The sequence below is a fragment of the Podarcis melisellensis genome, assembly GCF_964234715.1.
Source record: "Podarcis melisellensis genome assembly, chromosome: 2".
NCBI lineage: Eukaryota > Metazoa > Chordata > Lepidosauria > Squamata > Lacertidae > Podarcis > Podarcis melisellensis.
The window spans coordinates 28,808,373-28,836,330 of record NC_138529.1 but is presented as its reverse complement, the minus strand read 5'-3'; the positions used below and the strand labels follow the sequence as shown (position 1 = coordinate 28,836,330).

The following is a 27,958-nucleotide window of genomic DNA, read 5'->3' as shown; positions in this document are numbered from 1 at the left end:
GCTTTGGCATTTTGTCATTGTGTATATTCACATGATATTCAAAATATTGTAGGAGATATTTATGTGCCTTACAGTTTTGTTCATGGGTGAGAAACCAAGGTGAGAAAGGGCAGTGCTTGTCCAAAACCCACACTGGTGAAACTACTTGAGGGAGGACTTCAACTTTGGCACCCTGGTGTTTACAACCTGAGTCTATGTTGTTACTTCTGTGAACTCTCAGCTCCTATAACTGGAAGGAAGTCTGATTAGCTTGCTGAGGTAATGATGCCTTGCTATGCAACAGAGCCATACACCTCTGGTGGAATAATAGATCTTTCTTAGCCTGGCACTCTGCCCAGGAGGAAGAACTGCTGATGAATACATTAAATCTCCCTGGCAAGCAGAGCTGGTCCTCCTGAAAAACCTGTTCACTGTTCTCCAGACATCACAGTCTTTCTCCAAGACATGCAACACCAATATGTCGAGGTCAACACTCTCCTCTGTGGATCAGCAGGAACAGGTAGGACTAGTAGGGTCTCAGCTTTAGTGTTCAGTGTTTCTGTCGGGATGGCTTGGCCTGAAGGAAAGGAAGGGCTGCTATCTCAATCACATCCAGGGCAAAAGAGCTGAGGAGAATAGGAGTAAGTTGCTTAGTGAGCTGAAGGCCTTAAATTGGACTTGAGTGTCCTCCTCAACACCCGTAAATGCAGGCCTTTAGGGCCTTCAAGACTGATAAATTGCTTCATACAGAGAGTCATATGGAGACCCAGAAACTAAACACCTGAGAACAGCAGGGATTTTCTTCAGTGGGAACTCGCCAGAACTCAGTTCTGGCACCTCTCAGGTAAGTTCCAGAACTTCTCAGGTGGGTGCCATTGCCATTCTAAGAGAAAGAGGGAGATGTTCATGGCGAGTTCTGGCACTTTTTCTAGAAAAATAGCAGTGGAGAACAGGACCTAGCTGTTCTTACCCCACAGAGTCCCCACTCCTTGTTTACTTACTGGAGAAGTTCGTTTGTTTGTTCATTGCATTTTATCCTCCCTCCAAAGAAACTTAGACAGTGTGCACAATTTCTGCTCCTAAATTTCCTGCTTCCAACCACTGAAGAGTTTGGAATTCCAGATTGTTATTTTCATTGCCTCATTCTTTCTCTGCAATAGTACGTTGGGTTTCGAGTTCTCTCTGCGTTTAAGTGGCTGGGTACACTTCTGGCTTTTTAAAGATGTCAGGCAATAATCAGCAACGTTGCATACATGAGTGAATTAATAATGATGCATATTATGTATTTCTGATGTTTTTAATCTGCCCAGGACTGTTAGGTAAAGGATTATGCAGAAATCTCAAAATAAATTAATGTAGCAGGAGACCTAGGGTCCTGGAGAGTTGTGTTGGCAGAGCCAGCCAAAGATCTCCCTGTGGCAAAAGTTGCTGGTGCTCCCCATTCCCCGTACGGAAGCCAATTGGACTGGTAACTGAATGTTATATCAACAGACAGTGATGGGACAGCATCCTCCAAAACACCTGAGAGGGGAGAGGAGAACACAGAAACACAGAGATCTCTATCCTCCAGCACCTTACTGCTGTTCCCTGCTTCACTCTGCTGTTCCCTGCCAAATGGTAGGGCCAAGCCCAAGCGATCGGGTTTGTTGCTTGGTGGTGGCAATGGCAGCTTGCTTTATTATTTGATTTAGGAAAGGAAGGCAAAAATAAAATTTCTACCCCGATCTGGAAAGGTTTTGCCCCCTGTCAGGCACTTCAAATTATCCAAAACCTTTTTTGCCCAGTTTTATGGTTTCTCCCCAATCACCTAAAGAACTCTGTGCCTAAAAGGGAAATGGCTATTGACATGATTGTTCATCTAATTGTACTTTCCTTGTTTGAGCAGCCCGTCTTGAACTGCTCTAGCTGGAATATGGCCCTGTGCTACTTACTTTCAGATAGGAAGCCAAATCTAATTGGTTGCAGTGAGGAGGAGGAGAAGCTTCTAGTTTTGATGGTTAGGATAATGTTCTCATCCCTGCCTACCTTATTGGAATTTTATTGCCGTGTTTAATCACTGCTGCCTCTAGGTAAATGGTTTGGTGGTGCTAACAGTCCATTGTGGCCCATAAGAGGACTGTATCATTGTTGTGGTTATTCAGTTAGCACTAGATATGTGCTAGAAACTTGGAAGGACACAGAATGGACAGGGGAGGTGCATGTGGGAATAATTCCAGCTCTAGATATAAATTGACAAGGAGCAGATTATCAGCCATCAGGCTTTACTCCAGAATTCAGCAGACATCCATACTGTAAATGTTAAATAAATGTGTAGGTTAGATAACAATTTATTAAGGTGCCTGTGTGTGTGTGTGTGTGTGTGTGTGTGTGTGTGTTCATTCACCCACTTCTTCAAGTGTGGAAAAGTTCCAATGGCAATACTTCCGGGTTTAGTTTCCTTTGGATAAGGCAGCTCAGGATATTTGGGATGCATTTATAATGTTTGTTGACAAATGTGCAAGCAGAGTGTAAGTGGAGGCAAAGCATGCATTTCAAACAAGACAGGAAATCCCCCTATATATGGGTAGCAGCTTGGGCAATCCTGCAGTTTCAGTTCACTCCAACCAGAGCACACACATGCTTTGAGAAAATGTCAACTGTTGTTTTTCTGCCTTCTGGCCATCAGATGGAGGAGTGTCACCTTTTCCAGACTCAAGGTGGTGTCTCATTCAAACACATGCAGAGATTCCTAGCCTACTAGGAAAAGATCTCCTAACCATTAGTTCCTTTTCATGAAATAGGAACCTTCTATTCTGAATTATTAACCAGCAATCCTTTGTGAGCAGGCTGGGAAGAAGAAAAAAGTCTGGCAGCAGGTTTTACACCATAAATAGATTTTCCTTCTGGACTCAATGAACCAATGTGGCTGATTTTAATAAACTATTACAGTGGTACCTCAGGTTAAGTACTTAATTCGTTCCCGAGGTCCGTACTTAACCTGAAACTGTTCTTAACCTGAAGCACCACTTTAGCTAATGGGGCCTCCCACTGCTGCCGTGCCGCCGGAGCACGATTTCTGTTCTCATCCTGAAGCAAAGTTCTTAACCTGAAGCACTATTTCTGGGTTAGCGGAGTCTGTAACCTGAAGCATCTGTAACCTGAGGTACCACTGTATTTGAACCTCATATGCATCTTTGGCGTGCAGGTTCATGCTTTGCTTGTGACACACTGTAATCAGGACTCTCTGTGCTGCACACACAAAAGAGCTCAAGTTTTGTGCCCTGTGTAAATGATGCAAAATACAACATCATCATCAACAACAACAACAACAATAATGCACATATAGCGTTTATAAAGTACATTGTGTTTGCCATGGGAAGGAGCAAGCCAGTACGTGACACTGAAGAACTTTCCCCTCCTTTACCATTGCATACAGTGGTACCTCAGATTACATACGCTTCAGGTTACAGGTTACATATGCTTCAGGTTACAGACTCCACTAACCCAGAAATAGTACCTCGGGTTAAGAACTTTGCTTCAGGATGAGAACAGAAATTGCGCTCCGGCGGCGCAGCAGCAGCAGGAGGCCCCATTAGCTAAAGTGGTGCTTCAGGTTAAGAACAGTTTCAGGTTAAGAACAGACCTCCAGAACGAATTAAGATCTTAACCCGAGGTACCACTGTATTTTAATCCAGCTGCTCTTCCGGCACTTGAGATGTCAGTAGGCATTGCTCACACTATTTCAAGCCTCTGGGTTTTTTTTTGCTTCCATAAGGTCTAGAAGCATTTTAAGAAAAAGGGAGAAAGAGAAGGCATGGGGAGGGTGAAATTATGCACCCAGGACTAAATTGTTGCTACATTTAGGTAAGAGAGTATAATAGACACATTTCAGGCAAGAGTATGGATAATTTGCTGTAATCTGTAGCATCTGTAGTATGTATGTATGTATGTCTTGAATTTATATACAGCCCTATAGCCAGAGGTCTCAGGGTGGTTCATAGAACAAAATCAGAATATAAAACCACAAAATATATAATCAAAATAAAAACAGCAACCCAATAACACCCCCCTCCAAAAAAACACACCGCACATTTTAAAAGGCCATAGGATGTCAATCAAATCAACCAAAGGCCTGGTTAAAAAGGAACATTTTTGCCTGGTGCCTAAAGGTGTATAATGAAGACAGGTGTATAATGCATGTAGTGTTAGTTTGGATAAAAGCAGAGAGGATTATGGACTCGATCTCCAAGAATCCTTTTATTGTGCAATGCAGTTTTCTAGGCTGGGATTCGGCCTCTGCTGTGCCACACACCCAATTTGGAACAAGAGTTGTGTACCTTATGGAGCGCTTACCTACTGTGTATTTAGAGCTTCGAAAAACAAGTTTTTGATTTGTGTCCTTCGAAAAACTACTAGCCCCTCTCGTCCTTCCAGGTTCCTATTATGGCGGAGGCAGGAGCAGATGACCCCATCCTGGTTGATCAACAGCTCCGTGACATGGACGAGGACCTTTTGTGGGAGATGGTAGAGGGTCATCGCTACAGGATTGTTCGTGGTGTCACCCCGAGCCGGCTTACACCCTACCTGCGCCAGGCCAAGGTGCTCGGTCAACTTGATGAGGAAGAGGTGCTGCACAGCCCTCAGTTCACAAACAGCGCCATGAGAGTGGGTGAGCAGCCTTAGTGTGGCAATGTTGATGGGACACCATAAGGCACATCTACCTATAACGGGGAAAGGGGATGTTTCTTTTTTGCTCCTCTTCCTCTAGAAGAAATGCAGAAGGGGAGGTGGGACAGCCCTGTTGAACTTTGTCTACACCACCAAGTTTATCATCAATCACCCTCACCATAAGCAGAAGAGGAAGGCTACCAACTTTAGGAGCAGACATAGCCTGTGTCCAAAGAATCTCAACATGGTAGTGTTACCACTGGAGGGAAGGCTAGCTGTTGATGCAAATATTTGGACTACTAGGACATCATTTGTGGCTGGGTGAATAAATGCGATACTAAATGGGAAGGAGTTCCTCTGTGTCAGTCAAAGGAGGATGGGTGTTTCACAAAGGGGCAACCTGGTGCCCTCAATATGTTTTGGACAACAATGCTTATCAACCCCAGTCAGCAGAAGGGCACCAGACTGGAGAAGTCTGCCAAAGACAGATAGGCAAATTGTCCTACAAAGACCATAGGCAGGGTAAAATCATTCCCGCACAGACCAAGGCTGAAGGAAGGAAGCCAAAGCTGGGCCCTTCAAGACAACTAATCGCAGCCTATATTGCAAGACGTATGTCCTTAAAGACTGCTCTGTTGGCTTCTCTGTACTGCAAGTGCTATAGAAGGCCAATTACTTGCAGAGATACGGCACATCACATCACCTGCCATGTTCCTCTGACCCAGCAGGCAGGGTGGGTCTTAGGGAGCCCCATGGGAGAGGAACTCAATCGCTTTATTCTGTTGCTCTTTCTTATTCCCTTGCAGGTCACATGCTGGATCTCTTGAAATTCCGTGGGAAAAATGGAGCCCTTGCCTTTCTGGAAAGCCTGAAACTCCACAACCCAGATATTTATGTGCTCATCACTGGCTTGGAACCTTCCATAGACCACAATCATTTCAGTGGTGAGTTTTCTCAAACCCTGTACCCCACCTATTCATGGCTCACTTTCTTGGGAGGAACAAAAAAAAATTTTTTTTTTCCAGTAGCACCTTAAAGACCAACTAAGTTAGTTCTTGGTATGAGCTTTCGTGTGCATGCACACTTCTTCAGATACACATGAAAGCTCATACCAAGAACTGACTTAGTTGGCCTTTAAGGTGCTACTGGGGGAAAAAAATTGTTTTGACTATGGCAGACCAACACGGCTACCTATCTGTTTCTTGGGAGGAGACAGTTGTGTTAAAAAAATCTTCAGCCCCTGAAGTGAGGCTGACCCAAGATATTTTGGCACCTAAGGCAGATAATCAAAATGGTGTCTCTTTTACACACACACACACACACACACACACACACACACCTTTTCCCCTTGCCAACTTCCTCACACAAACACCAGGTAGCAGAAATACAATAAACACCAGACTGCTGCCAGAATCTGTCTGCCTGAGGTGGATGCCTTGCTCTGTCTGCCTCATGGTAGGCCTGGACCAGTCAAAGGCCTAACTGTTATTTCCCTTGCCCTAGACTTGATTGAGAGTTCCCAACTGACAGAATGCTTGGCCAAGGCAGTGAGCAGCCTGCAGGAAGAACTGAGCCAGGAGAAGCGGCAGAAGGTGTCTTTGCTCCATCACTGCCGCAAGCTGAAGGAGAAGACCGCCCGACTGGAAGCACAAGCTGAAAGCTTGAGCGGCATTGAGGCTGAATGTAACCGCATGAAGAGGGAGCTCAGCGCCCACTTCCATGAAGCCCTCAAGCTTAAAGATGAACTTTATGGCCTGTCTTTACGTTATAGCAGTGCCCTGCAGGAGAAGGACCTGGCCATCACCCGCTGTCAGAGCCTGCAGGAAGAGGTGTGGTAGGGTGTTGTGCTCAGCTGATGTTGTGACATCATTTTAGGAGTGAAAGGCTGCTATCAGGAATAATGGATGCACATTATGAGTTTCGAAGAAATTTCCAGAGTCTTTCGCTAGTCCTCTAAATGAAGTTTCAATGAATGTTTTGCCACAGCTCCAGAGTGCTCCCTGTCAGTAATCTGTAGCTATTTTTGTACATGCCCACTTTTACTGCTAGGTGTTTCGGAATGCAGGAATTGTTAGCTTGCCTGGAGGAATGCCTAGCTTGGCACCTTGCCTCCACTGGAGTAAACGATTTATGCTGCAGCTTCAGAGGAAAGGCACAGCTCTTCCTCCAATGAACACCTCCTCCAATACAATTACCAGTAGATGATGACCCATTTTGATTGACTGGAAGTGACATAACATAAAATTCCATGGAAATGATGCAATCTGATTCCAGACCAAGATTGTTTGGCATCTGCTTCTCAGAAGAGAGTAGGGTTTCTTACAAGATGACTCCTGAAATGCCTGGTTTATTGGACCTATCAGCTGAAAAGTGTGGTATTGTAGATTGGATTGTGTGCTAGGAGAGCCTATCACCAATTTCTTTGTAGTTGTCCAGATTTTTCTCTTTCCTCCTGTGCTATGATTAACCTAAGTATGTATTTAGCATGGCTTCTTGCAGAACGTGCATAGGTTTGGAGTGTAGAAGACACCCCTCAGTAAGTGCTTACTGAGGGTTCTGTGGCAGTGATAGTGTAACCCCACCCCTTTGTAGGAGTGGTCCTGTTTGGAGTTTCTACCAGCCGGTCAGTCATGCTCTCTTCTAGAATACTATAAGCCTGATGTGAGGAACCATTGGCCCTCCATATGTTGCTGAACTACAATTTCTATAACACCTGGCCATTGACCATGATTGCTTGAGCTGATGGGAGCTGTAGATCAGCAGCATCTGGGGAGCCAAAGGTCCCCCACCACACCTTGTATAAGGTGTAAAGTGCTCAAGCAGGCCATTCCCCACTCCCAGTTTTCCATCTTTCTTTCCCAGCTGCTCCTCAACATTCTGTGGGCACTAAGCATGCTCAGTCTTTCATTGGCTGTTGGGGATGGGTACGTGTGTCCCATTAGTTTTATTTGTTTTTGTTTTAAATTTGGAGTCTCCTTGAATGTGCTGGTGCCATCATCTTGTTTCTTAGTTGGCCTGCTTTGGCTCCAGTTCTGTTGTCCCTCCCCAGCTGAGTCCACTGTTAGAAGGACTGGCAGTCTAGCTGCATGCTTAAAACCAGACCCTCAGGTCCCGTGTTTCAGAGTGAGCATCCAAACCTTGCCAGGAGTTTCATGCTGCCACCACTCGTCTTGCTCGCTCACTACTGCTTCTTCTTCTTCTCTGTGTTCCCATCAATGGTAGCTGTACCTGATGAAGCAGGAATTGCAGCGAGCCCGGGTGTCATCCTATTGTGAATGGGAGAGGTCCCCAAGGCCAGCTGGGGACACACAGCCACAGGCCGATGAACTTCAGACACTGAGAGAGGAGAACGAGCGTCTCAAGTCAATGGTGGAGCTGGGGACCTTCAGTGTGGTAAAATACTATTTCCAGGAATATTTTCATACTGGTTTTGCCTGTGCTGTGGATTCTTTTCACAGTCCTTTTCCTTCCCTCGGAGAATCCAGCGAACTGTAGTTCTTAGTTTCACAAAACAACCATTTCTATGACACTTAAGCAGCATATTGGTCATCTAGTGTAAGAACCAATGTAGGCTTGCAATGTCCTTAATGCGTTTGCCCTAAATACAAGCTTCTTACAAACTTATATAGGCAACTGCACAGGTGCTTCCTCACATTTCAGCAAAATTGTTTGTCTTGCACAAATCCCCTCCAACAACATAATGTTCCTTTACTGGCTGCAGGAGGCATAGCTTTTGAGGAGGCAGACTGTCACAGATCCAACCGCCACATATGGGTTTCCACACCCATCCTCCCCAACCTGGGCAAGGGTAAGGGGAGCGGAAATGCGCCTCTGATGAGCCTCTCTCATTTGCCCAGGTGCAGAAGGATATCCTGGAGCAGAACCTCGATGATGCTCTGGACGGAAAGCAGGAGCTGCTGAATCGCATCCACTCGCTGAGGGAGCAGGCGGCGCTTGCTGAGAATCAGCGGAAGCAGGTGAGAGGGGGCCGCACAACCCATGCTTGCCTTTAGGCAAGGTGGGAGGCAGAGGAATCAAGTCTCTTTCCAACTCATGTCAGGAGGACAATTCAACTAGCATAGCTCTCTTCATGCCCGTACTTCAGTCTGTAGCATGAGGTTACAGAATCCAGCCCACGTTGTTTGTTTACATTTGTATCCCATGCTTCCTCCCCTAGGGGAGCTCAGGGCATCTAAGGACACAAAGCAATACCAAAAATATATAAACCATAGAACGTTTAAAATGTCAAACAGCATCTGATTAAAACTGCGGGAGCCAATACCTTTAGGACAGTGTCTCAAAAGAAAAGCTGCTCCAAATATATTTCGATGTTGCACCTGAACGCTGTCAAGCTGGGTTATGTTACCAGCATAATGTAGGTGTCAAGAGGACCTAGGATAGCTCAGTTGGTACAGCATGAGACTCTTAATTTCAGGGTTGTGGGTTTGAGCCCTACGCAGGTCACAAAGATTCTGGCCATTGCAGAGGTTTGGACTAAATGACTCTTGTGGTCCTTTCCAACTCTACAATTCCGTTCCGTGCATTAAGGCGGTGGCAGAGAGTATCATGCATTTCCTGGGTGTTAATATCTTGCTAACATTTTTTGTCACCATTCAGTGCTGGGAAGAAAAGGAGCACACACTGATCCAGTGCCAGAGGATGAAGGTGGACTGTGAGATCTACAAGGACAAAATCAGTGCCCTCCAGGCACAAGTGGCTGATCTGCAGAGAGAGAGAGATCAGGTAACCTAGAGGTCTGACTGCATTAAAGAGAGGAGTTGTTTTCAGGCGGCAGGGAGGTTACCAAAGTAAGGGAAGTGGTGGCTTGTCCGATTAGAAGGGATCTTTACCATTCTAGAATGTTGCAACAGTTAAGGAAATGTCCAATCAAATGTTCCAAGCCATATAATGGACATTACCTGTTACTAGCTGCAAGGTTTTAATGGGAAGGTGGCGTTGTGGGTTAAACCACAGAGCCTAGGACTTGCCGATCAGAAGGTTGGCAGTTCGAATCCCTGCCACAGGGTGAGCTCCCGTTGCTCGCTCCCTGCTCCTGCCAACCTAGCAGTTTGAAAACACATCAAAGTGCAAGTAGATAAATAGGTACCGCTCCAGCGGGAAGGTAAATGGTGTTTCCGTGCACTGCTCTGGTTCGCCAGAAGCGGCTTAGTCATGCTGGCCACATGACCCGGAAGCTGTACGCCGGCTCCCTCGGCCAATAAAGCGAGATGAGCACCGCAACCCCAGAGTTGGCCACGACTGGACCTAATGGTCAGGGGTCCCTTTACCTTTACCTAGAATCCAGCCCAGTAGTTAAAAAGATAGCAGCAATTGTAACAAGGCTTGTTGTCTAAGCAGAGAACTGGCTGCATTACTAATTCTGTTTGCGGAATCTCTTCCCCCGGACTTCCCCACATTGCATGCAGGACCTTAAGGCAGAGATCCTGTATGCAATGCACCCTGCATTAGCAGAAACCTCCCAAATTGGTAGGTCCAGCCTTACTTTTATATTTTGCAGTCCCAAGACAACTCAGGCAGCACCTTGGTTTTTTTGTTGGTACTGCAGAGTACTCCTTGTGCTTCCCTATTTAGGATTGATTCTCAAGGCCCCAGAGCAAATGGTTCACTGGAACCTTTTAAGCTATTGTGAGAATAGTTTTGATCTCCTGCACATGTCCCTATAACTGTTGCTGCCGATAGCTTATTTCCGTCTGTCTCCTAAAGCCCCTGCCAATGACGTGTTTCTGTCCCCCTCCCCAGGCCTACAGTGCAAGGGATGCTGCTCAGGTGGAAATTTCTCAGAGCCTCCTGGAGAAAGATTCGCTCCGCCGCAAAGTCTTTGAGCTCACGGATGAGATCTGTGAACTCAGGAAGCAGACAGGCCTAAGTGGCTCAGTGCTCGCGGTGAGTTTTGGGATGAGGGTAACCGAGGGCCCCCTCCCATTACACCTCTCCCACTTCCTCGCCTATCGCCTCCCAGCTCGTCCAAACCTCCCCTCCCAGCACCCACTCCCTCACCCCTCCCAGCTCACCATCACCTCCAACCCCTTTGAAAGGAGGGTGGGAGGCATTTCAGAAAGTGGCTTACCAAGCTGCTCTCTGGAGCGCCTCCCATCCTGCTTTTAAATAGCTCACTAGGGCCACTTGCCACCTCCACTGCTTGCTTGCCTACTGTCACACTGGAGTTACCGTAGCCACCTACTGACAGCCATGCAAACTGCAGCATGACAACAGACCGACAATTTTATTATATGGGGGGAAGACACGTTAAAATTACTGGTTAGCAGGCGACATACTCATATTCCCCAGCACACAGCATGGAAATGACAGGTAGGAGAAAAATGGCAGCTCCTTATCATCTATATGGCGTTGTTCCTGCCAGTATTTTCTGCCCTGCAGGCAGTTCTTTGCTGCGTGTTTTGTGAGACATTTCTCTCTCTCTGTTTCCTCTAAGCAGGTGCAGTGGGATGGGCCTGCCAGCTCTCTGACCAAGGAACCTTGTCCAAAGAGGAAGCAGCGTCTTGTGCGCATGAACGCCGTCTGCCCCCGGGGTGACAGCCAGGACAGCTTCTTGAGCATGTCTGAGGTGTACAGCTCACCCCTCCCCAAACCCACCATACTTTTTCCAACTGCAAGGTGGGGGGGGTTAGGGGGAGGCGCCACAGGATACTATCGTCAGCGTGTGGGGTCTCACTTGTCTTGCAGGCCCCCACTCTTTAGGGCACAGAACACCTGGGGGAAAGACCTGAAGGGGGAAATTGGAGTTCCCTTGTGTCTGAGTGGCCTGACCTACTTCTTTTATTTCGCAGTCTTGGTCAGATTTAAGCAACAGGTCAAATCAAGAGCTGCTTGGGAGCATCCGCTCATGCTGCCCAATCCCACCATGTAAGCATTCCCTACAGAGGAGAGCCATGCAAGAAAGTTCTTTTTCTAGAAGGTGAGTACAGACCATGCTCTGCTGTATACTGCTGGTTCCCAGCTAGGCCTATGTGGGCATGTGTGCTTATTAAAAGAGAGAGAGAGAGAGAGAATGAATCACGATTTTGATAGACAGGTGCATTTTGCAAAGCGGACAAATAAATACCAATTTACAGATATATTTTGGTTTTCTAATTTATCGCAGATGCTTTTTTTCCAGTCATCCAGATTTTAGCAGAATTTTGAAAGGGGGTTAAGAGCAATTAGGTAGGATATGGAGATGTGACGATTATCTCCCACCACCACTGGAAGTGTTTATAAGCCTTGATCTTATACTTTCCATATGTTTTCTTCACAGCCATGAAGGGTAGAAACTTGCACCCTTAAGTTTTCATATACCACCAGATTCTGTGCAGCAGTTACCACGGCCACTTCTTGACAGCCGTGCAAACTGCAGCAGGACAATTTTATTATGTAGTGTTGGGCGGGGGGAGGGGGAACAAGTTAAAATGATGTGCTAACAGGCTCCACTGGACATGTGTGAATCTGTTCTAGGCTCAACTAAACAATATTTAAGGAAGGAATATTTTAAGATTGTTCATCCTGTTTATCATACACCCACACCCACCATCCTGAATATAACCTCGCAACCGCCATGACCCCCTGGATTGATCTAACTTTCCAGTTCACACTCTGTTATTTTCATCTTATTTATGTCTCCTCTTGCAGCAGTTCCCTGGAGTTTCTGGAGGACGATTTCCCTTCAGCCTCTGAAGAGAAAGTAGAAGACCCCCCTTTTGAGTATGAGATGGTGGAAAAAGAGGGTAAGGGATCAAACCTAGGTTGGTGTGTCCCTGGCTAAGGGGAGGAGATGACCCTTCTGATTGAGTTGTTGTATTTATAATTACCTCATTAACTCTGGGCATATTGTAGCAGCTTCACTACCTTTCTCCAAAGGGTCCACAATCTAAGTGGGCCCTTCAGTTGGGACAGGGCAAACCAATCATATCAATAATAGTAGGAGACTTGTTATCAAAGTGTTAATTTTAAGTACAATACTGGGACTCCAAAGTCAGATCTGTACTAAAGAGAAAAAGCAGGGACATACAATTCCAGAATTTGCTTCCTTGGTGAATTCTGATTACCTGTTTTTTGGGATGGAGAACTTCAGACCTACAGGGCCAAATGTGGCCCTTTAGGGATCTCTTATTGAGCCCATGAGACTTTCCCAGGCCACACCCCTCATCTAGCAGGCACCCCATATCCAGCAAAGCAAAGGAGACACAATGAGTAAACTCTGAAGGTTACCAACCAAGCATTTTGTGCAGCAATAATAGATCCTGCCTCTTGTTGCAGAACTTACTGCCCCATTCTGATTGGTTGGTGTGCAGCTTTGCTAACTTAACATGGGTGCCTGGTTAGTGGTCACTTAGCTCTCACCTATTCAAACATTTCTTTTTCATTCCAGATGGCAACTCTTTGTGGCTTCACCTGGACCCTTGCATCTCAGAGAGGTAAATGTCAAGTTCCCAACCGCAGAAAGTTTGGGTAGTAAGCATCCACAGACTCAAGGCCTAAGTCAATGAGGATTTTCTCAACAATTGAGGCACCCATGTCCTGGGCAAAAGACAAAAGGGCTGTGCTGACATCAAGGAAAAGAAGAGTTTGTTACTCAAGACCTGATATTTCTGACAGTGGCCCATTTTGCATGCAATGCTATGAAGCTTAGTTGAACCTGTGATGGGATGAGCCAAGGGGAAGGAAAGGGGAGATATGCACACCCCGGAGGAGACAGAAGCCCCCATGCCCACTCTGTCCTCACGGCTCCATTCTCCTCTTCCCCAGTGTGCCTATGCGCCGGCGGCTTGCACAGCGTTTCCCAAGCCGCATCACAACCATTGCCTTCCAAGCCAACACTTTGATGGAACAGATCAGCATCATTGGGGGGAACCAAACGGGCATCTTCATTCACCAAGTCACACCTGGCTCTGCTGCTGATGAGATGTCTTTGTCGCCGGGCCATCAGATTGTGCTGGTAAGACGTGCACATCTCCTCACTCCTCTAAGACTCCGTTGGTTATGCCTAAGGAGCCTATCTTTCTCTTTCCCATGGAGATACCGTAATCTGTTTCCTTTGGACGCTTTACTCCTCCTCCTAGATGCATCCCTGTCCCCATGTAGAGCCCAGGGAATTGCCACCTGACAATCATTTGGTGCTGGAGGAAGGAAGCAAAATGGAAAACACCAAAGCTACTCCAAGTGCTCTTTCCATACTACAGTAATGACCACTGCGCTCACAACATTAATGTGCAGATAGTTGTAACTGCTGTGGATAGAATAGAAAATGTTCTAAAACACAATATTTTATTCTCTTCCTAATTATGCTGTTTTAAATGTGTTTCTATATATGACCTTCCTTTGTAATGTCTTATTTTGAAATCTTTTAAGGTATTTTAGCTTCTTGTTAATTATGTTTCTTTGGATGTATGTTTTGTATTTGCTCTTCTTCCGTAATGTTTTATTTTGGAATGTTCTATTTGATGTTTTAACGTAGGTTGCAAACTGTTCTGATGTGTTTGTTGTTGTTAAAAACAGAAAGCGGTATAGAAATGAAATTAAACAATAGAATCTTTATTCCCCAGCAATTCATGTTGAACAGTGCGAGTGCCGGGAAGCTGGTATTGCCTTGTAGCAAAAGTGCTTGCTGGGTGGGATACTCTATATCTGAATCATGATGAAGAAATCATGAGATGGTTGAGCAAGAGGCATGGCTTCTGGAAGGCTCAGCATCTAAGCCTAAGCACCTGAAGGAGACAGTCATTGGGTGCAGAGATGGCAAAACTGCTCAGAGTAGGACATATGCAGGTGTCTCCTGCTGGGCTACTTTCAGAGGGCTTCAACTCCCTCAAATACTTGGGAACACACTGCTTCAAGCTAAGAGTAATAACAAGCTTAAAATTTGGCAGGAAATTGCTCCAGAACAGTGAACCACTCTAATGCAAGTCATATTGCTCAGCTTCTTCTGCCTTCACTGGAGATTCAGCACTCATTTTCCCTTGCCAGACTACTTAGGCACTTTTTACCAAAGGTGTCATTGTAACATGAGCATGGCGAAGGATTCTCCTGTGTTGTGGCTTCACCGGGCTGCAACTGATTGCCATCATATGTTTGTCTGTCTCTTGAAACCCTCCTTCAAAGCATTCCCCTTGATTTTATTTTTGAGCTATTCTTCTTCAAATTTGTAGGTGGATTATGGAGTCATGGAACCAGGTTTCAAGGCTGTCCTGGAGGATGCAACACTTGAGGAGGCTCTTTGGGTCCTGGAAAGGGTCAATGGCTTCTGCTGCCTGTCCGTGCGGCTCAACATGGAGGGTAAGGGTTGCCTGATGGGAAAGGGGAAGTCGCTATGAGCAATCAGTGATATGGATATTGCTTGAGGTCACACCTCAAGGTCAAGTAAGGTGAATAGTGGATACCACTAAGGGTGGCATACTAGGAGATAGGCAGACCTGCTTCATGGGTAGAATCCATTGGGAAGTTCTCCTGCACAAACCCAGTTGAAACGATTGTAAGCTGTGCAAGAGCATTTCAAGGAGGAATGTGTTAGATAGACAACTTTCTGGTGGATTGCACCCCATGTTAAATAGTGTGAATGAGGAGCTGCTCTTTTAGATTTTCCACCTTGGGCATCAAAATGTTTTGGGACAACCCTGGGCATCTCCCTAGCCATGGGCAGAGTCAGGAAGCCATCATCATTGTCCCCATGCCCCTTGGGCTTCTCAACTCTTATCCTGCACTCCTGCTATTCCTGCACAGCATTTCCAATACTCTCTAACCCATTAGGCTACAAGAAGCTGCTGAGTGACCTGAACTCCAAGCTGGTGACATCTGGGGACTCCTTCTACGTTCGGTCCAACCTCTGCCTTGAGAGGCAGGCACCTGGGGAACTTCTAGTAGGGTGCCATGACATCCTGCACATCACTGACACAGTGTGCCAGGGCCAAACACAGTGGAGTGCCTGCCAGGTGAACCCCTACACCATGAAAGACATGGATGCTGGCACTATCCCCAACTACTGCCGGTGAGATTCATCATTTGAGAAGGCCTGAAAGGCCTCCTTAGCGCATCTGAGATAGTCCTCTCCACATGGCATGATGGCCAAGGAGAGGGGAACACATCTACTCTTTTCTACCTAATGAATTCCTCTGTCCCCTTCTTTCCACCCTAGGGCACAGCAGCAACTCATCACCCTGATCCAGGAAATGGCCCAGAAGAGCACCGTCACTCACAAGGTAATTGGGAGCAGCCTATGAAATAATTTGAGGAAAGAATCTTAATATATTTTCCATATGGTTGCAGGCACAGCTCACTGAAATTGTCTTATGCAGTAGATTGTGGACAATTCCGTGCAGCCATTCTTACTGGTGCATCTCTGTAAACCTCGGTGTCCTCTTCCTCCATCCCTTGCTTTGGAGTGATGACGTCACTGAAGTTAAATCTGCAAGCATTTGTTCAGATTGTAAACGGCAGTCACCGGTGACGAAACATGAAGCTCCACCAATGAGCGTGGGCCAGTGCCATTTCCCTTGTAAGCTGGGAAAGTTGGCAGAGAGAAGGAAGCATATAACCCTAACAGCACGGATATGTGGAAGACATACTGGGTGACAGTCATTTGGAATGAAGGCTTGACATTCCTTCCTGCCTTGCAGAATTCTGGGTTGCAGCCCAAACTGGTGCGCATCGTGAGCACAGACAACAAGAAGATCAATCCGCTCTGGTCATCGATGGACTGCAGCCTGTCGGACTCCAGCAAGCCACATAGTGAGTTCCGGCTAGTTTCTGTTTCTAAAAAAAAAAAGATAATTACCCTTTGTCCTTTAGCAATGTGTCATTCCAGAAGACAATTGTCTTGAGGTTGGTCTTCTGCAGAACAGCATCAATGGCTCATTTCTCTTCAATGGGGATCTCTGGATGTGGCCTTGAATGAGTGGCCTCCTCCAGCCTTGGCTCTTCTTCCTCTTCCTCTAGTGAGCCGCCGAGTCAGCCTCCACACCAGGAGCTGTGTCAGCTTGATGCCGTACACTTTGGTCAGGCCCTGCAGGCCTGGCTGCCCACGCCCAGTCCTCCTGGTGCCAACGCTGTTGGGAAGGATCCTGGCTGACAAGTTGTGCCTGTCCAAGGCCTTTGAGAAATGTCCAGCAGGTACGTCCTTGGGATGGGGCCGACTCCATCATTACATAAACTAGCTGGCTCCCTTTGCTGGAACTGTGCAGGGGAATGGTTGGATACGCCATGGGCCAAGGGAGCAGAGACCCGAGGGACTTTTGCTTGGCTTCACTCAACAGAGGGGGCAAGTAAATGAAGAAGAGTTTGGATTTGATATCCCGCTTTATCACTACCCTAAGGAGTCTCAAAGCGGCAAACATTCTCCTTTCCCTTTCTCCCCCACAACAAACACTCTGTGAGGTGAGTGAGGCTGAGAGACTTCAAAGAAAAGTGTGACTAGCCCAAGGTCACCCAGCAGCTGCATGTGGAGGAGCAGGGAAGCGAACCTGGTTCACCAGATCACGGGTCCAGGGCTTTTAACCACTACACCACAGGTGTCTTCCATTGAAGCAATGGAATTGAGGGTAGTAGAGGTTGTCTACTGCCTCACCCCAAGACACACACCTTGACATCTTGGCAAATGTGCCTTGTGGTACATTTGCTCATTTTCTACTCTGCCCCACCTCCTGCACTCAGCAGTGTCACCAATAATTCCTGAGAGGCAAGGTCCAGTTTGGAACCTTCTTCAGAATGACACCAAGCCGTGTTGTCTTCTTGACCTGTTTCTCCCCTCTGCAGAGCCCCAAGGCGAAACACAGAGTAGAGATGCGCTCCCTGACAAAAGTGAAATGAGTAGCAACTGTTGTGTTCCCCATCAGGCTCTGGAGTGGCTGATGCAAAAGGTAACATGGGTGCAGGGAATGTGGCCCAGGGGTACAGATGAAAGTATCTCTTAGGAGAGACTAGGATTTGTCAACCTCCACCCCCCAGCTCTTAAGAAACACGTATGCACAGACTTGGAACTTAATTGTACCCTGAACCTGATCCCCTCTAGAATGTGCATGGCTGGCTGGACCTGGGCCTGGAAAGTGTGCAGGAACTCCTGGCTATGGAAATCTACCCCATCATCATCTTGGTCACCATCAGTGAAAAGAATGGAAAGAAATTCAGGTAAGAGCCGCTGCTCTGCACTGAAAGGCCATTGTCTGCTTTGCAAAACCCGAAGGGCCAAGGCTTCCTTAGCGTAATCCTAAAGCCACAACAACCTTCTTCCTTTCAAGCCTGGATTTGAATTGCATAAAGTTAATGATGCAGCCTTTACAGTGGTACCTCGTGTTACGGATGGGATCCATTCTGGAGGCCCGTCCGTAACACGAAACACCCAAAACTTGAAGCGCTATATCTGTGCAGGCGCGATTTGGTGCTTCTGCTCATGCCTGAGTGGTGAAACCCGGAAGTAACCCATTCCGGTATTTCTGGGTTGCCACGGGACGCAAGACGAAAACACACAACCCGAAGCGGACGCAACATGAGGTATGACTATAATGCATTTGGAGCGGCATTTATGGGTGCGCCAGGAAGTCACACGTTGTGGCTTGTCTGTGAAAAGTGGTGCTTTTGAATTGAGTTTTTAAAAAGAAGCAAGCTGCCCAGAGGGGATGTTGTGCTATAGGACAGCCTAGAAATAATTTAAGTAAACAATAATTACATAATTGCACCCCCTGCAAAAGTACTGGATGACAACTATGCCAATCACTGAAACAGGCAGGGGAGATAATTTCTTCTGCCATTTACTCATGCCTCTCACTTGTCATGGGCTTCCGTCTTTGCCATCCTTCCTACTGTTGCCACCATTCTTCATCCCTTTTGCACTTAGCCTGGGGAAAATGTGCTCCTTCTCCTCCAGTGCCCCTTGCAGCCTCCTTTCCTAGTCTATATTACACAAAATGGGACCGAGACTGCAAGCCTCACCCCACTTACCTGAGAGCAAGCCCTCTTGAAGCTAGCGGGGATTACTTCTGAGCAGACATGGTTTGGAGGCTAACATCCCATGAGAGTAAGGCCCCCAGGTCTTAGGTTGCTGACCTCCAGCCCAACAAACGATCTGCGTTTCAGGAAAGCCCTCCAGCGCCTTGGAGCAACCGAGGAGCAACTTTTGGAGACTGCCCGGAAAGAGGAGGCCCAGCTGGAGACGGTGCCCTGCCTCTATGGCACCATCGCCCCTGATGCCTGGAGTGACCACGACACTCTTGTCAGCTGTGTCCGCATGGCTATTGCTGAGGAGCAGAAGAAAGTGGTCTGGGTGGAACAAATGCCTCACTGAACCTTTTGGAAATGGACAAGCGTGTGGCGGTCCTTTGTCTCAGGGCCTTGGAAGGACTTGACAGTGGTGCAATATATTCTGAACTAAGCTCAAGTGGGACTCGGGGCACATTTGTTCAAACTTTCTGAACACTCTTCTATACGCACACACACACACAAAACACACACACTTCCAAGCTTAATTGACCTTTTGCCTCCCAACCCTGACCGCACACCCCGCTAAGTCTTATGTTGACTAGGAAAGACAACGCTTTCTTCTTGAAAATCAAGACATTGTTCAGCTGAGTTAAAAAAAAATTCAGACATGTTTCATTCTGTGGCTTGTCCCCAATGGGCTTGTTCCCATTATTCTCTACATTTTGCTTAAAATGTTGAAAAGAAGGTGCTTTGGGGCCAATTTGAAAGCGAGAGAGACCCCTTGATTTCAATGGGGCAAGTAGGCAAAGGATTCGACCCTTCACAGCTCAATAAATATGCACTCACTATACACTGTTAGCACATGTACAAATGAAGAACAGTGGGATGTTTTATGACTTGCTATGCTCATGCCCTACATTTCCCTCCCCCAGAATATACAGGACCCTTGTGGCCTCTCTTTTAATGTACTGGGTATCCCAGATCTCTCTGGCCTTCTGTCAGCACCTGCTTCTTAAGCATCTTGCAACATTAATACACTGCAGGTGTTTAATCCGGAGACTGTAGATACAATACTGTATCTGTAGAAACAATTGCATACTCATTCAAGCTGTCTCTTACCTGGTTTACCTTCCACTTTCTGTTTTCAATTACTGCAGCAGGTAAAGCAAATATATATCTCCTGATTTTATTTCATTTTGTAAAACAGCATAGTGCTAGGTAGCTCTGCTGCTTGCATTAAACTAAAATCCTTGTTGAACACTCATATATATGTTTACTGCCTACCACTGCTATGGTGACCCCAACCCAAATCTCTGCGGGGTTTTCCAGATTCTCAACTTGAAGAGACAAACAGCAAGTGTGGGAGAAACTAGAAGACATTCTAGTGGTTGTCATTACTGTAGTAACAAGGGAAGGGATATCAGCTCAATGAAGGAATCTACTGCTTTATTTGTTGGTTGAATATTCAGTAGGAGCCACATAAAAAGCTCTTTCAAACTTACTGCTTAGAATTGTCTCATAGGCCTGTAGCAGTCTGAAATTCATGGAGAGGAACCGCATGTTAGCTTTCCACCTACTGGCAGATTTTGGAGTTGGGTGCTTTTAAGTGACTCCACCATTTGCAATCCTCTTGAGAAGACTGTACGGTGTACTCTCCTAAATTTTTCAACCGGATCTAGGCCTAACGCATTCCTGTACACGTTCCTGCAAAAGGCACTGTTTCTGAATGTGCAAATCACAACCTGGATGGGACCAGCCCAATTCTGTAGAGCAGCATTTGCTGGCTGTTCCATTAGGCACTTGCGACATCATTCCCTTTGGCAGCAATGGGGGGGGGGGCTGGCTAAGACGGTTGATATGTCTGCAGCAATTAAGAAGGCAGGCACATAAGAAACCACCCTCGTCTTGTTGACTCCAGCTCTTCCCACAGCTGCAAACGCAACAGTGCTTAGCTCTGCAAACTGCAAGCCTTTGCAAGTCAGAGCTTTCCTTAGCGCTGCTCATATGAATGAGGAACTAGCAGCCACCACAAAAGGGAAGAGGGGGGAAATCACAGTTCGTTATGCAGCGGTCGGCACTGGGGGCTGGGCTTATCCTCCAGGACGCCGTCGGGCACGCACACCCAGGGGTCGTCCGTTTCCCACTGCCATTTCACCAACAGCCCCCTGAGCTCCTCCAGGACCTGGGCATAGCGGGGGTCAGAAGCCAAGTTGCGGCTCTCCGTGGGGTCGAGGTTGTGGTCGTACAGCTCCCAGCGTTCCCGGTAGTAGTAGCCATGCAGCGTCTTGTTCCAGTGCGTGGGCTGCCCTGCCTGGGTCCTGTTCAGCAGGTCCTGGAATGTGGGCGACACGTAGAAGTCCTGGTCGATGGGGAAAGGCGTGCGGTTCTGCAGGTTGTGGATGAAGCGCAGGGGCCCCCGCTGCACGGCCCGCATGGGATAGTGCATGGTCACTTCGTGGAGGCTCTGGCTTGCAAACACTGTGGCCCACGCCGGCTCCAGAGACAGGGCTGGCAGCAGGGACTTCCCAGTCAGTTGCACCATCCGCTTCCCAAAGAGGCTGTAACTGGGGTACGGCACAGAGAACCAGTCCAGAATGGTGGGGGTCATGTCTACAGAGGGGAAGGGGAAACATCAAGCATCCATTAATAAATAATAATAATAGCAACATTTATTTAAATGGCACTGCCAACGTAGGTGGCTCAATCCCACAATTGAAAGAAGAAATTCCTCCCCAAAGGGTGTACAATCTAAAATGACTATAAACAGCACAATAAAAATCAACAATTTAAAACGCACAATTCAACCCGGTGTAAACAGCTTTTTGTTATTGTTAAACTACTTTAGAGATTTTATTTGCAATCCAGCAGTATGCATTGTAAATAAAACACATTTAGACTGGAAACTTTTTATGGACTTCTTGCTTGAAAGATAATGAACTTGTAATATCTGGATTTGAAGATTGGGGAAAAAATATTGGAATATTTAGATGTTAAAAATGGAAAAATGAAATAAAAATTATATTTAAAAAAATGAAGATTGGAAAAAAATATTGGCTTACAGAAAATAGAATAGTTGGGAGTTTAATAGGTGAATACTATATGTAACTGAAGGACATAGAACTGGAAGTCTTTTAAAATCTTATTTTCATTTTCTTTCTTCTTTTTTGTTTTTGTTCCTTTTTAGATTAGATTTTTAAAGTGTTTCTTTTGTCATGGTGTATTATAAAAATATACTTTGTATTGGGTATGAACTTTTGTATAGCTTTGGATAAGCATAAAAAATAAATGAAAATTAAAAATAAACACACAGAACAGATGAGTGCAAATGGAAGCCAAAGTCACCCCCAAAGTCTCTCCCCCACATTCAAAACCCTCCCCTGCCTCACACTTCCCCGATGTCAATACAGAAGTCGATAACTCAGTGGCTCTCACCTAGCAAGCTGGCATAGGCACTGCTGACCTGTCCCCAGCGCGAGGGATGCTCAGGCGAGGAGACAAGGAGGGGTTCAGCCGTACCCGACCAGTACAGGTTAGTTCTGCCGCTTGGGAAGGGGATACCGTTGTCGGAAGTGTAGATCACAAGGGTAGTGTTGCGGAAGCCGGCGTTGTTCAGCTCCTCTAGGACAAGACCAATGCCTACATGTGCCACAGAAAGAGACCTGAGGGTGCTGCACCAAAGGCCTGTAGCCTTCACCAACAACTCCTGTCTGCACCATCAACCACTCTGATCAGATGGGAGCTTCATCGCCACCATCTAATTACAGTGGTACCTTGGGTTAAGAACTTAATTCGTTCTGGAGGTCCATTCTTAACCTGAAACTTTTCTTAACCTGAGGTACCACTTTAGCTAGTGGGGCCTCCCGCAGCCGCCGCAAGCTTTCTGTTCTCATCCTGAAGCAAAGCTCTTAACCCGAGGTCCTATTTCTGGGTTAGCGGAGTACGTAACCTGAAGCGTCTGTAACCCGAGGTACCACTGTACTGGAATGGGACTTGCTTCCCCAGGCTTTCCAGCAGCCAAAAGCAGCTCATCTAGCTGCTCAGCATGAAATATTTTCACTCAGTTGGGGCAGCCAAGTCTGGATATTGCTAACCACAAATGCTGAAGATAATGAAATTCATAGATATAATGTCTGGAGTCGCTTGGTGCTTTCTTTCCACACCTCACTGGGATTTCCAGGATTTTAAAGGGCAACTTGAGCACACGTGTGTACCTGGAGGCCACATGCATCCCTGTGCTGAAGAGAACTTGATTGCCACCCCTTCCTCCAGAAGGACTCCCTTAGGTCCTTAAGCACAAGAGATGCCACACGGTATATCAAAGGTGCAAAAATGCACCAGACTCTCCCTGAAACACACCTAAGCTCTCACTCTTGCTTCAAGAGCGCTGCATCTCCAGCCTTGCCCTCCACTCCTGCAGGCAGGATTGCTCTGATTCAATAACCACCCTACCTTGATCCATGCGCCCGGTGGTTGTGTATTGAGCTGCCAGATCCGCACGAGCAGCTGGTGTGTCCTGTACAAAATATGGGACCTGAGGGCAGAAAGGGGAGGGGAGCAACTGTTACCAGAAGCTACATCAGGAAGGGAAACCAAGGGAATAAAAGCCCACAAAGCTACCTAGAAATTGCAATGGCCATGGCTAACCTCCCTCCATTGGGCGCAAATGATCTGCTGCACAACTCCTTGTCCAGCAATGGGAAAGGCTAGGGGATGCTGCACATGCCCCCTGGGTTCCATGGCAGAGAGGAAAAGGGCGGAATTCAATGCAGTTCCTATGGGGATTGATCCATCAGCACACATATTTCTGCTTGCCAGGCTGAACAATCTCCCTCCCCTCCGTGCTGTTATGGGGAGGTGCACATAGAGAGAGGAGCCCACATGAAGGCTTCTGCTAGTGGAATGGGGTAGCTGAATCCGGCCCACGTGTTTTTAGTTAATGACCTATTAAATCTATATCCCGCCCTTCCTCTTGTATCTCCCATTCCATGTCTCACCTGCACTTGATCTGGGCTGTAGTGCTGGGGTTTCCAGTCTGGGATCCAGCCCATTCCAGGCTCTCCATTGCCAAATTTCTCGCAGAAGGCTCCGTACTGGGGCTGGGAGTGGCCGCAGCGGTGTGGATCGTGGAAAGCAACATACAAGAAAAAAGGCCTGCCGGTTGAAAAAGCAGGTGGTGTGAATGCACTCAAACGCTTGAGACAGCATCACCTCCACCACTTTTAGCAAAAGTACACTGGGTGTCCTCCAGCTTTGCTGAAGTTCCTCTTTCTGCTAACTGCAGCCCTCAGCTTCTGCTCCCTTCAGTTTTTCTGCTGAACCTCTGTGCTGATTTTTTATTCTCCATGAAATAAACACCACCATTTTCCCCCAAGCTCTCTTTGTTGCCTCTCAGGTTTACGTAAATTTCCCTGCAACAAACATGTAGACTGTAACTGATGGCTGTGCATCCTTAAATTCCATTTGTGTGCGCCAGAGTGCCCTGGTCTACACAGGTAGTGAGCCTGCAATGCAATACAAGCACCATATGATGAGTTCTTACCTTTCCTCCTCCTGGCTGCGGAGGAATTTCCGAACCAGCAGCTTGATTCGGGTGATGTTCCGCCCCACCTGCAGGACAGAGCCGTTCTCCTCAGTGTAGGCAAAGTCAAAGGGATACACAGCCTCTGGCCCAACATGTTTCTTCCCAATGATCCCTGAAGCAGACAAATGCCAGCAGTCAGATGCAAGAGCAAGGAAAAGCTAATAGATCACATAAAAATCCGCCAGCGCTCTGATGCACTTGGAAGCTAGTGATTACCCTGGATCAGGCTTCCTCAACCACAGCCCTCCAGATGTTTTTGGCCTACAACTCCCACGATCCCTAGTTGGCAGGACCAGTCGTCAGGGATGATGGGAATTGTAGTCTCAAAACATCTGGAGGGCTGAGGTTGAGGAAGCCTGCCCTAGATGAATCCAACACAAGGTCTCTGCTGTCTAAGAGCTACTGGCTGCGTCCCAAGAACTGTGGTTTCCTAAAACAGAACTTCCTGCCAAGGCACAGGCTATCTCAATCCCAAATGGAGAGATGCAAACAAACACGGTTGCATAAATGTAGGCCTCCTTTCAACGGGAGAGGAATGCATGTGTACAGCCTGAATGTGGTTACTGGGTGGTGGGAGACTAAGCATGTATAGAATGCATTCCCATGTGCCAGGGCTTAGCCTCTGGTATGGAAAACAAGATTCTCAGTGAAGGGGTATTCAGGGAAGACATGTATGCACGTATACTCAACCTGCTTTTCTGTTGTGGACTGAGCATGCTCCAAAACACGGATGATGGAAGCTCCTCCCCTTCCCATGATGGGAGGGCAGTCCTTGGTAGAAAAATATTGGTGAAAGCTTCGTGGTAAATAAAATAAACCCCACTGCAGCCGGCCACAGACAACCAAGAACACCTTGCCCCACAATACCTCTCACTACCAAGGAAATGCAAAATACAAACAGAAAGAGGACCTACCCAGTTGATGCTGACGCAAAACCCCCCACGCACACTATACAAAAGAATACAAGCCTCCCCTTCTCTCCTTCCCCAACCTTATACTGTACTCCACACTAATGTTTCACAACAAATGTAACTGACGTGTAAGAAAGAATGTACAACCTGAAAAGAGACAAGGCATGTAGTTTTGCAAAACAAGAAAAACTTTTTTAAAAGATAAAATAAATAGAATCCTTTCTCCATCTATGTACAACCACAGAACTGGGGCTAAAACTCATCAATGCACATTATAAACTAGGGATCGGAGAAGCACTGCCTGCATTTAAAAAAAATGCTTTTATTGCTTTTTGTAAGTTTCATTTTCTTAGCTGATTGCAAAGCAAAAAGAACTAAAATTATTTGTGTGGTATGGAGGCTCCCTTCCCAGATTCCCTATAGAAGAAGATGAGTGGTATCTTGAGCTGCAGGTGAATTTGCAGGGAGGAATTCTCCTGCTCCCACCAGCTTACCTGTCCGAATCCCTGCCTGCCTAAGCAGCAAGGGGAGGCTCCGAACACTATCAAAGGAGTTGAAGTGATGCACATCCTGGTGTAGCCCATACATCCCATTCTGGTGCTGTAGATAAGAGAGAACCATTCACAATATGAGCAGGGCAGGCAGGAAAGGGAGTTCCAAGGTGATAGAAAAGGACTGAGCAAGCAGTTCCCTTATTGCCATCCGGCAAGTCTTACCTGAGGCAGGCCTGTGAGGATACTGGCCCGGCTTGGGGAGCAGCTGCTGACGGAGGTGAAGGCATTCCGGAAGATCAAGCTGCGCTGGGCCAAGGCATCCAGGTTTGGGGTGTTGATGGCTGTGTTGTTGTACACGCCGCTCTCAAAGCCACCGTCGTCAGCTGCCATGGAAGGGTCAGAGGTCAAGCTGTGAGATCAGTGTCCCATTGCAACACCACTGTTGCCTATGAACAACGGTAGCTATGAACCAGGTAGCTGGGGGTTTGGGGCCAAGTTCTGCAGCTCAAGCAGTGCCCAACTTCCTAACAAAACTGAATTTGTGCTGCACCCCAAACTCAAGCAATTTACAGTGTGCTTCCACACAGCACCCTTTATTGTGGATGAATGCAATAACATGACACTATACTCATCAAAATCCCATCCCTGCCCTTAATCTGGATTTACTGTTTCTTTTTTTCTTTACTTAATGGATTTTTAATTTTTTTGCTAAAATGGTAAATCCAGATTAAATGAGAAGATATTACAGAACAGCATTTTGATGAGGGTGATGTCGTGTGGCCTCTGCAAAAACCAAAAAATTGAGTCCTGAATAAATTGTTGTGTGGAAGTACCCGTAAGCAACATTACCCCCAGATGCTCGAGCAAATGAGTCATGCAGTCACAGTGGAAACGTCAACCCTGGAATCTGAGCCACCCAACAGGTCCATATGAATCAGTTTGTGGAACAGAGGAGGAACTGCAGCAGGAGAAAAAGGGGAAACGAATACCACAAATCTCACACAATCCTGGTTAATGCTGGGCCTGTATTACCAAATCCTGTAGACATACCCTCAAATTGTCCCTATTTTCCAGGGAACGTCCAGGATTTAAAGAAGTTGATCCTGGAATGTCCCACTTTTTCTTAGGACGTCCCTATTTTCTTGGAGAAATGTGAGAGGGTATGCTTTAGAGCAGGCAGGCATAGGTCCAAGCCTCTATACGGAAGCTTTTAATGTTTAATAGATTATTGTATTTTACTATTCTGTTGGAAGCCGCCCAGAGTGGCTGGGGAAACCCAGACAGATGAGCGGGGTATAAATAAATTATTATTATTATTAATTATTATTATTATTATTATTATTATTATCATCATCACATACTGACTCACTTATGCTACCTATGGCTAAACCATAGCTGTCAACCTTCCCTTTTTTTGCGGGAAATTCCCTTATTCCAGCGCCGTTTCCCGCTGCTATCCCGGATTGTTAGATATCCCCTAGACTGTCCCCAGGACAGGTGAGGCTGCTGATCCCTTATTTTCAAATCTGAAAGATGACAGCTATGGGCTAAACCCCAATATCTCTTAATACCCGTCTAGGTCTTCAGTGTCCACCACAAGGACTCCCCGGCCCCCCAGCAGAACACAGGCCTATCATCTCCAGTCTGGGAACAGCTGTGCCTGTTGAATTCTGTTAACAGCACAGTAGCCCTAGCTGGAAAGAAGTTGGCAACATGGTCTGACTGGTGCACCAAGTGCCCCAACCAAGAGGGGCATGAGAAGGGAATGGTGGTTGTGGGACATATCTTAGCGCCTAGTAGTCCATACTGGGTTTGCGGGGGGGGGGGCGCAAGTCCGGCCCCTCCCCGAAGTTTCCCACTTCCTTCCTCAGAGCTTTCGGGGCTATTTCCCGCGAGGGCGAACTGAGTGGGGAACAGGGGGAGGCGTGGGTTTCATCTCCAGAGAGCAGCACCCCGGCTGGGCCCCCGAATCTGCTCGCTCACCGACGATCAGCAGCACGTTGCGAGGTCTGCCCGGATCCCTCCGAGCGCAGCAGAGACCCAGAAGCAGAAACAGCAGCGGCGGCGCCCCCCATCCCCGCGCAGGCAGCGGCATAGCGAGACACCCGCCCAGGCCCCTTCCTCGCGCGCCTCTCCCCTTCCCAGACTAAACGCCGCTGGGAAAAGGGCCAGCCGCCGCCTGGCTCCACCTCCGGATCACATGAGACGCCTCTGACCGGATCTGGGTTTTCCGTGCTCCTCGGTGCCTTCTGCCGGCGCTGCTTTGGGTGAGTCCAGCCTGGGAGTTTGGGGGGAAAAGCAGAGGGGCCCTTCGACTACCAGGAGGAAGCTGTGACCCTGGAGCTCCTTTGTTTACGCAGCAGGAGCAAATAGACTCCTCTCCTTTCCCCTCCTGCTTTCGTTTTAAAAACCAGACAAGCCCT

The 27,958-nt window shown here is 47.1% G+C and overlaps 2 protein-coding genes across 5 annotated transcripts; one reads left to right on the top strand and one right to left on the bottom strand.

Moving 5' to 3' along the window:
* Positions 1-354: 354 nt before the first annotated feature.
* On the top strand, positions 355-19,807 carry CARD14 (caspase recruitment domain family member 14). Of its 4 annotated transcripts, none has more exons than XM_081899592.1 (21): positions 355-499; positions 4,393-4,627; positions 5,433-5,570; positions 6,130-6,455; positions 7,849-8,019; positions 8,484-8,603; positions 9,244-9,369; positions 10,387-10,530; positions 11,084-11,212; positions 11,436-11,563; positions 12,274-12,368; positions 13,013-13,058; positions 13,390-13,579; positions 14,790-14,916; positions 15,388-15,625; positions 15,773-15,836; positions 16,254-16,365; positions 16,573-16,746; positions 17,389-17,492; positions 17,645-17,760; positions 18,706-19,807. In XM_081899592.1, the coding sequence occupies exons 1-21, from the start codon at positions 458-460 to the stop codon at positions 18,911-18,913; spliced, it is 3,033 nt and encodes a 1,010-aa protein (XP_081755718.1). In that variant the 5' UTR covers positions 355-457; the 3' UTR covers positions 18,914-19,807. The 4 variants fall into 4 exon arrangements, with proteins under 4 accessions (XP_081755718.1, XP_081755719.1, XP_081755721.1 ...); XM_081899593.1 differs by having other exon boundaries at positions 11,081-11,212; positions 12,277-12,368; XM_081899595.1 differs by having other exon boundaries at positions 356-499; positions 11,081-11,212.
* Positions 19,808-19,974: 167 nt separating this feature from the next.
* Positions 19,975-27,655, bottom strand: SGSH (N-sulfoglucosamine sulfohydrolase). The gene is made up of 8 exons (XM_081899751.1): positions 27,519-27,655; positions 25,758-25,918; positions 25,536-25,641; positions 24,089-24,242; positions 23,544-23,700; positions 22,999-23,080; positions 21,982-22,185; positions 19,975-21,159 (listed from the first exon to the last, which is right to left on the bottom strand). Exons 1-8 carry the CDS (start codon positions 27,628-27,630, stop codon positions 20,600-20,602), a joined length of 1,536 nt encoding a protein of 511 aa, XP_081755877.1. The 5' UTR covers positions 27,631-27,655; the 3' UTR covers positions 19,975-20,599.
* Positions 27,656-27,958: the final 303 nt, after the last annotated feature.